The 15,796-nt window shown below is 39.9% G+C and overlaps 1 protein-coding gene across 1 annotated transcript in view; it reads right to left on the reverse strand.

The window, feature by feature from the left end:
- Window positions 1-15,796, reverse strand: part of SLC24A3 (solute carrier family 24 member 3) — a 526,682-nt gene that overhangs the window by 28,976 nt on the left and 481,910 nt on the right. Inside the window, exons 12-15 of the mRNA XM_089669796.1 lie at window positions 14,951-15,221; window positions 9,382-9,548; window positions 7,847-7,961; window positions 6,804-6,916 (exon numbers count right to left, since the gene is read on the reverse strand). Of these exons, the coding sequence (XP_089525922.1) occupies window positions 6,804-6,916; window positions 7,847-7,961; window positions 9,382-9,548; window positions 14,951-15,221 (666 nt within the window). The remainder of the gene's footprint in view (window positions 1-6,803; window positions 6,917-7,846; window positions 7,962-9,381; window positions 9,549-14,950; window positions 15,222-15,796) is intronic.

The following is a 15,796-nucleotide window of genomic DNA, read 5'->3' on the forward strand; positions in this document are numbered from 1 at the left end:
TGTATATATACTGCCATTTGTAGACGCTATAACTTTCACGTAAACCAGTTAATTTCCACGTATTGGGAATTTTATTTTTTAGCAAAGACATGTAGCTGAATACATTTTGGCCTAAATTTATGATGAAATTTGATCTTTTAAATTTTTTTACTGGATATGTTTTATAGCAAAAAGTCAAAAATATTGTGTTTTTTTTATTTGTAAGGTTTTTTTATTTATAGCGCAAATTAAAAAAACGCACAGGCGGTCAAATACCACCGAAAGAAAGCTCTATATGTAGAAAAAAAGGACATAAATTTAATTTGGGTGCATGAGTTGCATGACCGCACATTTGTCAGTTAAAATAACGCAGTGCCGTATCGCAAAAAATTGCCTGGTCAGGAATAGGGGTAAATCCTCTGGAGGGCAAGTGGTTAACCATCCTATGCCAGTATCAGAGCCAGGGGCGGACTGACCATTTGGAAACTCGGGCACTGCCCAAGGGCCCGGGGTCAGTAGGGGGCCCCATGAGATGCCCCTGGTACCTTTTTCATAGACTTTTTTGAGTTTGGGCAAGGACACAGGGGCCCCATGATCCCCTATTGCCCGGGGGCCCCATGAGTGGTCAGTCCGCCCCTGATCAGAGCCCAAACTACCAAGTCTTTGTGCAAAAAAGAAGCTGTGTCAAATGCAGGGGCAACAACTAAATGATTCTAAAGACATGTTATCCAACTTTAAATGTTGCCGGTGGTGATTGTTTGCATTAACTAAGCCCATACAAATATTGTCTAAAGGTATCAAATCTGCTAATATCTCCTTCCAGCCACACAGTGTGTATGGGCAGGAAACAATTTTCTGCAAGGTATCCAATTTACGAAGAATATTATATTAATAAATATATTACTGTGTAATCAGGAATGACATAATTTATATTTTTCATTTTTGCAATCACTAAATGAAGCAAACTATAAACACATCTGCCACACAGGACAGAAGGCTTTTCTTCAGCTAGCAGTGTGTGAGTGCCCTGGGGGAAGGAATACTAGCCAAGGAATTTTCTCGGCTGGGAAGTACAAATGAGTGTGATGGATCTCATTGCTGGCCTTTCCTGGAGCATTATCTGTAATTCAGCGGACAGACACTGTGCTGGCAAGGCCTGCTCATTTCCATTTCAAGATAGGCTTAGCTACTTTTTTGATTAAAACAGACAGATAACTGAAACACATTGATCACACATTTCAATGAGTTATTATAAAGGTTATATAAAGTTACTTTATACTGATTATATTTGTACTTCGCCTGATTTTTTAATATTTTCATGATCATGTTTCTGATATCACTATATGAACAATTGAGTACTGTCCATGATCCTTTTTTTATTTGCACTAACATACAATTTTGAGGACAAGCTTTCGGGGAATGTCCCCTTCTTCAGGTCTAAGCAGTACACGCTATATAAATCCTGTATAATAATAATTATATGGATTGATGTTTTCCTGCAGTAAATATCCACATGTCACATTGAACAGAGAAAAAAAATCCATTATATACTTCAATGCTGCCTTTGTTTACTTTCCTGTACCTGCAATAGTGTTCAGTGTGGTTGATAGAACAGAGCTCCTACAGCTGGCCATGTGCTGGAAGATTTTCAAACGAATGTTCATTGTACATGTTCAAGTACATTCTAAGTACGCGGCTCAAAAAAATTAAAGGAACAATTTGAAAACACATCAGATCTCAATGGGTAAAAATATCATGCTGGATATTTATACTAATATGGACTGGGTAATGTGTTAGGAAATAAAAAATGATGCAGCAGGCTAGTCCATTTTGCTGAAATTGCATTGCAGTAAATCAAAATGGTACTCAGTAGTTTGTATGACCCCCCACATGCTTGTATGCATGCCTGAGAACATTGGGGCATGCTCCTAATGAGACGACGGATGGTGTCCTGGGGTATTTCCTCCCAGATCTGGACCAGGGCATCACTGAGCTCCTGGACAGTCTGAGGTGCAACCTGACATCGTCGGATGGACCGAAACATGATATCCCAGAAGTGATCTATTGGATTTAGGTCAGGCGAGTGTGGGGGCCATTCAATGGTATCAATTCCTTCATCCTCCAGGAACTGCCTGCATACTCTCGTTACCTGAGGCCGGGCATTGTCGTGCACCAGGAGGAACCCAAGACCCACTGCACCAGTGTAGGGTCTGAAAATGGGTCCAAGCATTTCATCCCAATACCTAATGGCAGTCAGGGTGCCATTGTCTAGCTTGTAGATGTCTGTGCGTCCCTCCATGGATATGCCTCCCCAGACCATCACTGACCCACCACCAAAACGGTCATGCTGAACGATGTTACAAGCAGCATAACATTCTCCGTGGCTTCTCTAGACCCTTTCACGTCTGTGACGTGCTCAGGGTGAACCTGCTCTCATCTGTGAAAAGCACAGGATAGCAGTAGCTGACCTGGCAATTCTTGTCTTCAATGGCAAATGCCAATTGAGCTCTATGGTGCCAGGCAGTGAGCACAGGGCCCACTAGAGGATGTCAGGCCACCCTGAAGTCTGTTTCTGATTGTTTGGTCAGAGACATTCACACCAGTGGCCTGCTGGAGGTCTTTTTGTAGGGCTCTGGCAGTACTCACCCTGTTCCTCTTTTCACAAAGGAGCAGATACTGGTCCTGCTGATGGGTTAAGGAACCTATACGGCCCTGTCCAGCTCTCCTATAGTAGCTGCCTGTCTCCTGGAATCTCCTCCATGCTCTTGAGACTATACTGGGAGACCCAGCAAACCTTCTGGCAATGGCACATATTGATGTGCCATCCTGGAGGAGTTGGACTGCTTGTGCAACCTCTGTAGCATCCAGGTATCAGCTCATGCTACCAGTAGTGACATTAACCCTAGCCAAATGCAAAACTAGTGAAAAACAGTCAATAAAGATAAGTAGGAAAAAAAATATCAATGTCCTCCAATGTAAAACTATTCCTGTTTTGGGGGTTGTCTCATTGTTGTCCATCTAGTGCACCTGTTGTTAATTTCATTAACTCCAAAGCAGCTGAAACTGATTAACAACCCCCTCTGCTACTTAACTAACCAGATTAATATCCTAGGAGTTTATTTGACTTGATGCTTTACTCTGATTAAAACTGTTCCTTTAATTTTTTTGAGCAGTGTACATTCCATGGAAAGTACTTAAAAAATGTATTTTGTTTTAACATTCAATTTTGCAATGAATAGGCTTTCCCGAACGAAAACCGCATCCATTGTTAGAAATGTGTTGATTCGAAAAAAGTTTCCCATCCTTCTCTTTCAAAATTTCTCCTCACTGCGCCTGAAAATGAACTTCAATTTGACTTCACTAATGATTACAAAATCAAATGAACATTCTTAAAATGCAAAATTTCGGATGAAATTCTACTAGTGTAGAGACAGATTTAAGCTGGCCATAGATAGCTTGCATTTCAGTCTATTGAGCAGGAAATTTGATCTGTGGATGGCCCTGCAAGCAACATCCTTATCAGATGCAGGCACTGTTGGGGTATTCAGGTAGCCATGGCTGATGAATACAACAGCTGGTAGTGGAGATTCTTCCATCCACACTCTTTAGGGTGAATGGAGGAATCAATTGTTTTTCTAAATAATCTAAACAGATGCTATGCAAGGATGGGATGCCTTAGTCAGTTGAAATTGATGGCTCTCCAGGGTATCATCCTGGGTATATACAGAGATTAGAATAAATTCAAAGTTAGGACTTTAAATATACCACTAGGAACCAAAACAAATCAAACTCTTTTCGTAAAAACAAAATATTTATTACAAGGTGTAACTTGAAAAAGTCAAAGATATGACCATCGTAAAATTTGTGTAATATATATCATGCTGTATATGCAGGTCTTGGTTGGACATACTATGCTTTCTATCTGGACAGGAAGGAGGAGGTTCCTTGAGGACACTACTACCATTTGAGTATATTTGACCTCAATATCATCAAACTAGACGATATAATCATTCAGAGCTTGTGATTGTGCTGAATTACAATACTCTATAGGGAGTTTATTTGGGGCCTTATGGAACCAGGGATCCTTCCTATGGGTCGTTGGGTGCATGTTTAGACATATATACCCCTGTTGCCATTTGATTGCCCCTCTACACTTTATTGTGAGCTTATATTTATTGTATTCAGTGAAATCTCTTGTCTTTAAACAGTCCCAAGAAACACGTAGACCTATCAAAGGACATGTGAGCAGCACTAGGGTTGTTGGTTCAAATGCCTGCATAGCATCAACATCATCTAGCAGTAGATAAAGGATCTTTACAAGCATCATCGGGAAGGAGATCACTACACTGGTATAGTTCCAGTGAGAGGAGGCAAATTAGGACATGAAGTGTCTCTTCAGGTACTTGCCATTGAACATCAATGATGGTGTTCCTTTCATTCCACGGACAACAACAGAAGTGTTTCATCCCACTGACACCAAAAGTATTTGGATGAAGGCAGGGTTCAACCCAATGATAGTAACCGAGGGGGGTAGGGGATTATACTACTGACATCACTTGGGGGAGGTTGTATAACACACTGACAGCAACTAGGGGGTGCTTGCTAGTTTTTCATAGACCATAATCCATGAAGGTTTATTTGATTATTTCCAATTTTACTGTTGGAGATTTCCAGGGTCTTGTGATTGAGATGTTTACTGCTGAGAGTGTCTAAAAAGGCTTCCAGATTCCAGGAATAGATTGGTTTAATAAAACCATGTGTGGGTCTTAAAGTATATTAATATGAGTTATTAAGTAAATAAATGAGAAGTATGTCACCAGCACACAGAGGATCTTCAGAATGGGTCCAAAGTTTTATTCAGCGATCACATCATAGTTACAAAAGTGACGTTTTAGAGCATCATAGGGCCCCTTCATCAGGCATGTGAGGCTCTTAAACGTTGCATTTGCAATTATTATATAATCACTGAATAAAGCTTTGGACCCATTCTGGAGATCCCCGGTGTGCTGGTGACATACTCCTCGCTTTGAATGGCTTTGGTTTCCACCCGGTGGTCTCTGCAGCACCCACTTACATTTACAGCCACTTTCAGGAATGTGTGCATTGGGAATATTGTGCTTGAATTAAGTAAATAAGAGTACATATGCTGCTCAAGATTTGATTTTAGAGCACGACCACAGGGTATGGCACATTATTATTATTATTATACAGGATTTATATAGTGCCAACAGTTTGCTCAGCGCTTTACAATATAAAGGGAGACAATACAGCAACAATACAGTTCAATACAAGAGGGATAGGAGGGCCCTGCTCCTTGGAGCTTACAATCTAGGATTGGGGGAGATTTACTAAAACTGGTGCACTCGGAATCTGGTGTAGCTGTTCATGGTAGCCAATCAGCTGCTAACTTCAGCTTGTTCGATTAAGCTTTGACAATAAAACATGGAAGCTGATTGGTTTCTATGCAGAGTTGTGCCAGATTTTGCACCATGCAGTTTTAGTAACTAACTTCAATTGCTCCTCTTTTGCGTTCAATTATCTACAGGATGAGTTTTCTTTTTTTTATATTTGCCTTTATGAGAGACATGTTTATTACATTCTATTAAACTGTTTGTTTAAAAAAAAAAAGAAGGAATTACAGCTTACTTGTTATGCATAGTGTGGGGCCGAGTCAAATGATGAATATGACACTTGATATTAATTCTACTGTTTTCAAAGAAGTTCACTTTCCAAGACTAGAGGCCAATAAATAACAGACTAACTTAGAACTCACTGTCTGTTTCTTGTACAGATTTATCTAAGATTGTTTATGAACTAACTGCAGGGAATCAGACATGTCTAATCCGATAGTGACAGCACTCGACCAGTGCACATAATACTCATAATACAATAATCCCAAAATGGAAACTATATGTGGCTATGTTGTTCAGTGTAGACTCCAAAGATTACATAAGAGAAGATCATCTAAACAAAAAGTCTGCGGTAGCACTGATCACAAAGTATTGCATGAACATGGCTTGATCTTTTCTGGCTTTAGAAAGCTACACATTGCAGTTACAATATAAGACTCAGGCAAGACAAATGGCTCCACATAGAACAGGTCATCAGATAGTGGGCCTTACAACCTCGACATTCAGTACATTCATCTCTGAAATTAATATTGGAGATTGCCAACTCTATGTAGATTTTGTATGTATGTGATTAAAGAACACCTTTTCTTAAACCTCACATATCCAATACTTTACTCTGTTTGGCTATATGGAGGTATCACTAGTCATTTGCCCCGTTTCCTCATAAATGGGTATTGCTGTATACAGAGGGCTGTCACTATTTAGGTCAGGGGTGGCATGAGGTGGAGGAGGTAGGGAGAGCTATTTGGGTATCAGGTGGGGGCAGGGGGCTTTAAATGTTTGGGTAACATTACACATGAGGTGAGGGAGAGCAGTCAGAAATTTGGGTCAAGGGTGGCATGAGGTGGAGAGATGGCTCAAAACTATTTGGGTCAGTTGTGGCATGAGGTGAGGAGAGGGCTGTCACTCTTTGGGGGGGGGGGGGGGGCATGAGGTAGTGGAGGACAGAGGCCCATCCCTATTTGGCTCAGGGGTGCTATTGGGTGTTGGGAAGGAGCTGTAAATATGTGGGACTTGAGAAGTAAGAGGTAGAGGGAAGGGGGTGTCACTGTTTGGGTAGGGGTGGCATAAGATGGGGTGAAGGCTGTCACTATTTGGGTCAGGAATTATGTGAGGTGTGTGTATGAAGGAGAGGAATGTCTCACAAAAGCTACAAAATTGTTAAACAAATGTAGATTGGATGTAATAACTTACATATGAGCCATAGTCCACTGCTAGTGTCTGTAGCGCCCATGGAAGTCCAAGTCCAATAAGAATGTCAAATACATTGCTCCCAATGGAATTTGACACAGCCATATCACCCATTCCTAAAAAAAGAAAGAATTAATCAGTGTGTTTCATTGTCACTCTTTTTTTCTAATTCTTAAAGAAAGCTCTGTTGGGTCCTAAGTTCAGTTCGGCACTGACACTGATTTTTATGTTCTTGCTGTGTTTTTATGGGATTTTTACCTAAATCCAAAAAACATGTTTACCTATATAACCTATATATCTGTGGGACATTCCAACTGTGAGAAAAGTGAATGTTGCTGGTCTAGGGCTCAAAGGGACGTATATGTTGGCTCCTCTCACCCTCTACACACATTAATTGAAACTTTGAAGGCCATTTTCAATCTAAAATGAATATGTCCTTTGCTGATACTTATCCTTTTTTTGCTACCCCACCACTCTATTCAGTGTTGGGAGCTGAAGGAAATACCTGGTACATCCAGATATGGGGGGACGTGTGACTCAATCTATGGGACATTGTTCAACCAATCACCGATGTCCATATCCATGTGTAAACTATGACTCCAGCAACTCATATCTTACTCAGGAGTTTACTTTACTCCCAACAGCTGAAGAGAGTAACACGAAAATAAAAGGAGGGTAAATATATGCTGCTGGGGAGACCTAAGTTAAGGTAAACATTTTGCTTTGCCTTGTGTATGGAAAGCATAGGTTCACATTAGGCACCCCAGGTGTCTGAAATGTCCAGGGGGCTACTGGGGTGATTGAGAATCTTTCCTCCTTCACACCTAAACCACACTTTTGTTTATTAATGTAATGGGCAGGCTCTATGCCCGCCAGTAAACACCGGCGATGTGCCCTTTTCAGCCATACAACCTCAGTTACACAGTATACTACTCTTAGTGCAAAAAGTATTTTGCAGGTGGGTGAAAAATTTGACCAATCCACATCCTTCATGATGATTATCTCAGGTCTCTCCATTCAGAAGATGGACTATGGACTACACTAACCTTGTCTTGCTACTATCAGGCTGGCCATACAGTCTGGTACACTTGTTCCAGCTGCTAGGAATGTGATCCCCATAATCACATCTGGAATTCCTAAGGTGTAGCCAATGATTGTGACCTGGAAAACAGCAATACAAAATGTAACCATCACCATTTCAGAAATGCTAAAATGGACAGAATTTATTTAATTTGTACGTTCTATACCATGTATGTTATACACGAAGTCTTGTTTAGGAATGCAAAATATTTACACATTGATCAAAGCTACCTTTGCTAGCAATAACACAATGCATGTCTATGTATAATAATGAGTTGTTCCCTAAGCCCCCGGTCACATCAAAGCCGATTTTGAAATCGTGCGACTTACATTGAAGCCGCATGATTCAAAAATCAGGTGACCTGCCGACTTCAGTTGTGATTTGCAAGCCATCTGATACAGATGTCTATGCAAATCGCAACAAAAGTAGTGCATGTACTATTTTAGAAATCGGTGCGGCTCCGACCAAGTCGCACCAATATGACCGCTCTAATAGAGGACAATAGGGTGTGACTTGGCATACGATTTGCAAGTCACCTGTCATGCAAATGCCAATTCGCACGATGTGACCGGGGTGTTAGGCTTTTTTCCCCACATCTAATAACTGGTAAGCTGCAATATGTTATACTATATAATAATATTTTTGTTTATGGGTTTAATACTGCCTCAATCTCTTAGGTCATAATTATTGGTTAGTAACAGAGGCGGACTGACCATTCGAGCACTCGGGCACTGCCCGAGGACTTGGGGTCAGTAGGGGGCCCCGTGAAATGCCCCTGGTACATTTTTTATAGGCTTTTTTGAGTGTGGGCAAGGACACAGGGGCCCCATGATCCCCTATTGCCCGGGGGCCCCATGAGTTGTCAGTCTGCCCCTGGTTAGTAAAATATGTCTTTGTAAAAAGTCTACAGCAAGCTCTATGGGTTCTAGTGCTATGTTTACTCTCGGGACATTACAATTAAGGTTTCTGTATTCCTTTGTCTATGGCAAGAGTTTCAAAGTTTCAACTTGGGCTTACAGATGATGATCAATGCTATGGCTGAGTTTACCAGAAGCCTTTTAAAAGAAAATATATGCAGAACACTGACTAGGAGAGTATATGTCGTTAAAGAAAATGCTATCACAATGACTGAGATTGGATGGTGACACTAAGGGGTTTATTTACTAAGGCCGGAGAGTCCAAAATCAGACTCCCTTCTGCATACAAACCAATCAGCTTCTAACCTCAGCTTGTTCAATGAAGCTTTGGCAATGAAACCTGGAAGCTGATTGGTTTCTATGCAGAAGGGAGTCTGATTTTGGACTCTCCAGCTTTAGTAAATAAACCCCTATTTGTTCTCTGCCTATTGCTCTGAGTGAAGTCTAACAAAACTGAAAACAAGATGGCAGTACCCATGATAAGCATTCAAAGCCTAACAATTTTCAACAGATTAAGAAATAAATAAACCTGATTTATTGCTCTAAACTACACAACTGAGTTATACTCAAAGGTCTTACTTACCATCCAGACCATCACATAAGAAAAAGCTGCAATCCAGATGGAGGATGAGCCAAAAGTAACCATAAACCATTTCTCCCAGCGTGGCTTAGCACAGTTAGGTACCGTGAAGTACATAAGGAAAGATAATGGCCATGTTACTATCCATTTTGCTCTGTCAGCTGCTCCAGCTGTTAGGGGAAGAGACAAAGGCATTGTGATATGTCAGATACAATAAAAGGAATGAGTATAGAAAACAAGTAAGTCCACTAGAAGACATTAAGCAAATATCTTTGTTTCTTCCCACCTGTATTTTTTCTGTCTTGTACTAAACTGCCTCAGTGTCAGGACCTGGATCACTTTCTGGTGTCCACCTGCGGGTGTCTCCCAGCAGCCAGCAAACCCCAGTAATCAATTTCTGCCTGATGCTGGCTCCTGGGAGGGTATTGAGGTCCTCCCATACTAGTGCCTCTCGCTCCAGTGTTTTTCTGCTGACAGATCCTGTTTGCCATTGATCCTGATGTTCCCCCTGCCCTCTACACTGTACTCTGTACCCTGCTGCCTTATACCTGATCTCCCTTGTTCCTGATTCCAGTTTATGTTCCCTCTTCCCATTTGCTCCCTGCACCTCCAGTTTTTCCTCATTTGCAATTATTATATAATCACTGAATAAAGTGATTTCTCTGTTCCCCATATTGTATATAGTATGCTGTAGTTAGGATTTCTGTTTGCCAGGTTTATTAGTTAGGTATTCTGTCAATGGGTTTTAAGTTCACTTATATTTTTAGGTTTGCTGTGTGCTGTTGTTTAGATGGAATTTGATCCACTGTAAAAATAAATCTCACTTAAAACATACACAGTCTGATCTCAGTCTGCTGAATGTAGCCACGCAGATCTGGCCATCTCTGCTGCAGATTCCTGACAATCAGTTTGCTATTGTTCTGTAGCATCTAGTGGCAGTTTAGGGCCATTACAACTTGTTCACTTATATGTTTTGGTGTCTCCCTCTATCCTCCCCTGTCCTGTTTAGAGCTAGTTAGTTCAGTCCTAGCTAGACCCTCCCTACGTCTTCTATGGTCCGTCAGTCAGTTTTTCTCAAAGATAACATTTAGAAAATGCATTGTCTTCTTAAAATTCAAAAGACTGGAAAATGTTCTGTCCACTACAATTAGCTCAAAAGCCTTTTGTTAGATCTGTTCGATATGTGCCTGCTGAGACTGCCATAAATCTTGTAGGCTGATAAAATCGTATGCCTCTGCTAACAGTTGTTGGTTAGTATTGTTCTTGGCCATCTCTGTGGACTAAAAATTACCTCCCACCTATGTTATGGAGAATGAGAGAGGAGTGGGTGTTCTATAGCGTTGTCCCATGGTGACAACATTGCTGCTCCATAGATAACACTTAGTGAGTGAGTGTTGTTATTCTAGGACAGGAAGTGTTTAATTTGCAGGATCCTCAGGTATAGGGAAAAAAATTGAAAAAGGAAAACTAATGCAGCCACTACAATTAAGACCAGATAACTTCACTACATTTTTTATTATTTTCTTGGATTTAGATACACTCTAAATGTGCTAGCAGCTTAAAATATGATCACAACCAAGACTGTAAGTGGCCATTGAGAGGTTAGAGGTAATACCTATGACACATGGCCTCTGGTTAGGGATGCCAACTGTCTGTTTTATATAGACAGTTTGTAAAAATATAGGCAAAATTCCTTGCCCATTAATGTTTGTTTTCTCCCTGTTAGATTGGTGGCCAGTGAAAATGCCCATTACTTTGGTGGTCAGTGTAAAATGTGCTTGTAATGGCTAGGAAAGTAATGAGATTTTCAGATTTTATATTATTCTCCTTCTGACACTGATGCCGGGTATCATCCTTTCCACTTATCACCAAAACCAGACTTTTTTCTGATTGCTGACATCACGGCATCCCCCGACTGACCAACCATGTTGGCCATTATTTTCCTCCCAAGAACCACTGATAAAAGGTCCTTTGCCCTTTTTTACCCCTAACATCAGATCTTCTCTTCCCTGCCAGAATGGTAAATTGACTTTTACATAACTGGACACTGTTCCAATAATTATTTTTTCGTGTGCTCCATTTCTAATAGAACTGGGAAGAGCCAAAAGACGAAACGGCAAAAAGTCAAGAATTAAAGCCCAATGCTTTTAGCAGAAAGCAAAACTATCTAATACCATTCCAAAAAAGCTGTGAAAACTCTGGAATCTATTTTCCGTTAGAAAGAATCCAGCTAAAGTGGCTTAAAGTAAAACCACAGGAAAAATCATTACAGATCCATTGGCCTACATTCATTGCATTCCTAAATTTATTGTAAACATTTTTGCTATTGTAGGTTGAGAATCCTACTTGTTTATTTAATAATGCTTTTTAAATCTCAATTCCAGCCAATTTCTGTGGTTTGTATACATTTTAGCTGTCATTGATGTTGAAAAATACTTATATGTGTTCATCTGCTGCCATCTAGTGGCTGCATGTAAGAAATTAGATACTACCATAATCCTCAACACCTGTCATCTATCTATCTATCTATCTATCTATCTATCTATCTATCTATCTATCTATCTATCTATCTATCTCACAATTACAGAGTTGTTTGCACCATTATACATGATGGGATGGGAGTATTACAGTTATTCCTGACAGCTATGCCGCAGAAAAGATTTGTCTGTAATATATTATTCATAAAATCACAAACTAAAATTTAGATTTTTTTTTTTTTGGTGAAATTTTGTATAATATTACTTTCACTGGGCTGTAATTGATCCCCTGTATTAAGATCCATTGGCTGAGGTTGACTGGCTTGCCTTGTTTAATACTGATTTTCACTATTAGTTACTCAAGGTTATCTTTATAAGGCAATGTAAAGAGCAATACTTTTCTTCAAATTTCACATTTTCTTTAGTTTTTAGCAGCCTGAATAATGAAAGATCATTGCTGATTAGTTTCTGTGAGATACAGCATTAGAATAGCAAAGAACAATTAAGAACACACTCAGCAATCATTTTTTTTTGTTGTTTTGTCTGCTGCTAAGAGAAGGAAGGAGAAATCAGAAAAGTTACATGCAGATACATAAAAACAAAAAGTGGTCAAAGTCTCATAGTTTGTTTTCTTTAAAATGTAGCCACAGCCTGAGTAAAAAGCCTGTCTCTTGTCAGCATGCTGCAGAATGGAGCCCTTGCTGTCTGCTGGGAAACAGTGTCACAATGAGACTACGTGTAGGAGGGGAGCAGAATAGATTAACTATGTGGAGATTAAATGAGATGCTTATACAACACCCGGATCTAGAAAAAAGGTTAAAGAAGGAATTAGAGCAATTTTTTATACTGAATGAGACTGAGGAGGTATCTGAGGCACACAAGGCATATATTAGGGGAATTTTGATCTCGATGGGGGCGGAAAAAAAGAAAGACCAGGAGAAAAAAATAAGATTGGTGACAGAGGAGTTGTATAACTTAGAACTTTTACATAAGAAGAAACTAGACTCAGAAATACTTCAGAAGATAACCCTTAAAAGAGAACTAAAAGATCTTATGGAAGTGGAAACAAGGAGGATCTTTAATAGGGTCTCAAAGGAATGGTATCAGTGGGGAATCGACTTGGGAAATTGCTAATGAAAAGACTAAAGGAAAAGAAATCAAAGAATTATATTGAAAAATTAAAGAAGAAAAAGGAGAATTGGTACTGTATATTCCACCACTGACATTGCTAATATGTTTCAAAAATATTATAGTAGGTTGTATGATGTAAAGAATGGGGACTGGAAAGCAACGGAGGAGAAAAGGAAGGGAAAAAGGCAGAAATATCTAAAGGAGGTGGGTCTACCAAGAATTCCAGAAGAAAAGTTAGAGGCCCTAGAGAGAGTCATCTCCCAGGAAGAAATTATTTTGACATTGAAGAGTACGGCAGTGGGAAAGAGTCCAGGTCCTGATGGTTATACGGTGGGTTACTATAAGAAATTTAAAGATATACTGGTCCCTAGATTGGAGAAGGGCTGGGGATGAGAGAAGAATCATTGCAAGCATATATAAAATCATACTCAAAGAAGGGAAAGACGGTGAGCAATGCGCCAGATATAGACCTATATCATTATTAAATATTGATACAAAGTTATATGCGAAAGTATTAGCAACTAGGATGAAAGAACTGATGCCGGAATGGATACATCTGGATCAGGTGGGATTCATCCCCGCAAGAGAAGGGAAAGACAATGGATTGAAATCAGAGAGAGAGAGAAGCTGCCGACAATAATATTGTCGATTGATGCCAAAAAAGCTTTTGATATGGTAGACTGGGGTTTTATGATGGATACATTAGAGGCATTGGGTTTAGGGCCTAAAATGCTAAAATGGATAAAAGGGCTTTACAGTGGACCATCAGCTGCAGTAAAGGTTAACGGGTCCCTTTCACAGTTTATTAAAATGATGACTGGTACAAGAATGTGCGGGTGTGGGAATAAGAGAACAATAGCTCACATATGGTGGGATTGCCCTAAAATTCAGAAGTTCTGGCAGGAAATAATTCAATATATAGAGGAGATATCAGGGATAATTGTACAGAGGGACCCGTGGGAGTGTATATTTTATAACACCGAGACTTCTGTGAAACAATACAAAAATAGTGTATTATATCATCTAATTAGTGCAGCCAAAAGTCTTATCCCTAAATATTGGTTAGCCCAAGAGCCCCCAAAAATAAAGGAGTGGATAAAGAGAGTCGAATACATATATAAGATGGAGGAGTTGTATCATATGGATGAGAACATAATGGAAAATTGAAAGAAGTGTGGAGTAGATGGTATGATTTTAAATCATCTGAAAGATATAGGGAAGTGGTAGGAGCTTAAGGTAGGAAGTGTGGGGAGAATTGGTAAGGGTAACTGAGTAGCTATGGAACTTTAGATGAAGGAAAGGGATATAGACTTATACAAGAAAATATAAAGGAAGATACTGAAAGAATTTGGAATGTGGACCGGGGATATGGGTGGGTTGAAAATAAGTGTGGGTGGTGTAGGGAACAGGTACTAAGTATGTAGTGTTTATGTATTTAAGAATCGGTGGACATAATATTGATTTTTGTGATGAAAAAAAAAAATTCATAAAAGAGAACACCATTAAAAAAAAAAAAATGTAAACTTAAGCCAGCCATAGATGGTTTGAATCTCAGTCATTTCAGCTGAGATTCAAACCATCTATGGGCAGGCTGATTGTACCCAATTCAATTGTTGTATGATGGCTATAGCCACTAGCAATAATCACTCCTGTTCTCCTGGCTGGGAGGGCATTCCCCACTCCACCTGCTGGGAGAGCACAATAGCTCTGCGGGAGGGATTTCTCCATTGATACTGACTGCAATGATGGAGGAGTCAATCAAAGATTTTCTTTCCTGTAACCTGTGTCTGCAGGTATTGCATCATCTAAGGCCAATTTGATTTTAAGCTCAGTAACAATAGGATCATTTTGTACCAATATTTTCTAACAATACCTGACATTATATGTTGGAGAAGTACAAACCAATATTTCATGTTTGACAATTTTCAAGGCTTTTCAACCAACTTCAGCTGAATGGGACTTACAGGGAAGCTCAAAAGGTGTGAAAGGCCCATCATTATCATCATCCTCTTCTTCTTCTTCCTCATCATTTTCATTATTTTCGTTGTCTTCATTTTCATTTTCAGTCTCATTGCCAGCTTCAGCCACATCTTCATCTTTTCTGGTACCATTGGCATTCCTCTCTGTTGAGTTCCCTGGGCCTGTCCCATTCTCAACTGCATGTTTGATTGGAATCTTTATAGAGACTTCTGACTCTCCATTAGCATAGCCTCGGCTGTTTATCAATCTCTGTCTCTGCAAGGGAAAATCCAGTGTAAAAATAATGTATGGCAAAGTTGCATTTGCTTGTTGAAAATCTGCCCAAAAAGCAAAGCTTTGGGCAGACTACGGTCTTCAAGTACTTGCAAATTCATAACAAGCAGTAAATACGCTTTAAAGAAGCTCTCACGGTCCTCTGTAGCTGTAGGCATTATGGGGCAATTAATCTTCAATTTTCACAGCAGATCTTGGCAGTCCTGCTCCACCTGCTCCTGTTTTATGCTTTATATTTACATTAGAGAATAGAAAGCTGGAAGGCTGCCAAGTCACTTCCGGAAGGAAGGGCAAGGTGACTTGAGTCACGGCAGTGAGTAAAATGTACTTAGCTGCAAACTTTTAGGAAGAATTGTTCCATAGGGCACCTACAGAGGTCAGTGAGCACTTGTTTTAAATATTTTTTATTTCTTGTTAATAATATTCAAATGGTTTAATGTCCAAAGCCTGGCCACAGGTTCACTTTAAGGGCAAATGAGATGACTTATTTTCCGTTGAACGCACAGGGGGTGGGGTGATCCCTCTCTCAGCTGGTCATATAGATGGCACTACCAAAG

This window comes from Staurois parvus, unplaced genomic scaffold, assembly GCF_062004578.1.
Source record: "Staurois parvus isolate SC_StPar_1 unplaced genomic scaffold, SC_StPar_1.0 ptg000081l, whole genome shotgun sequence".
Taxonomy (NCBI): Eukaryota; Metazoa; Chordata; class Amphibia; order Anura; family Ranidae; genus Staurois; species Staurois parvus.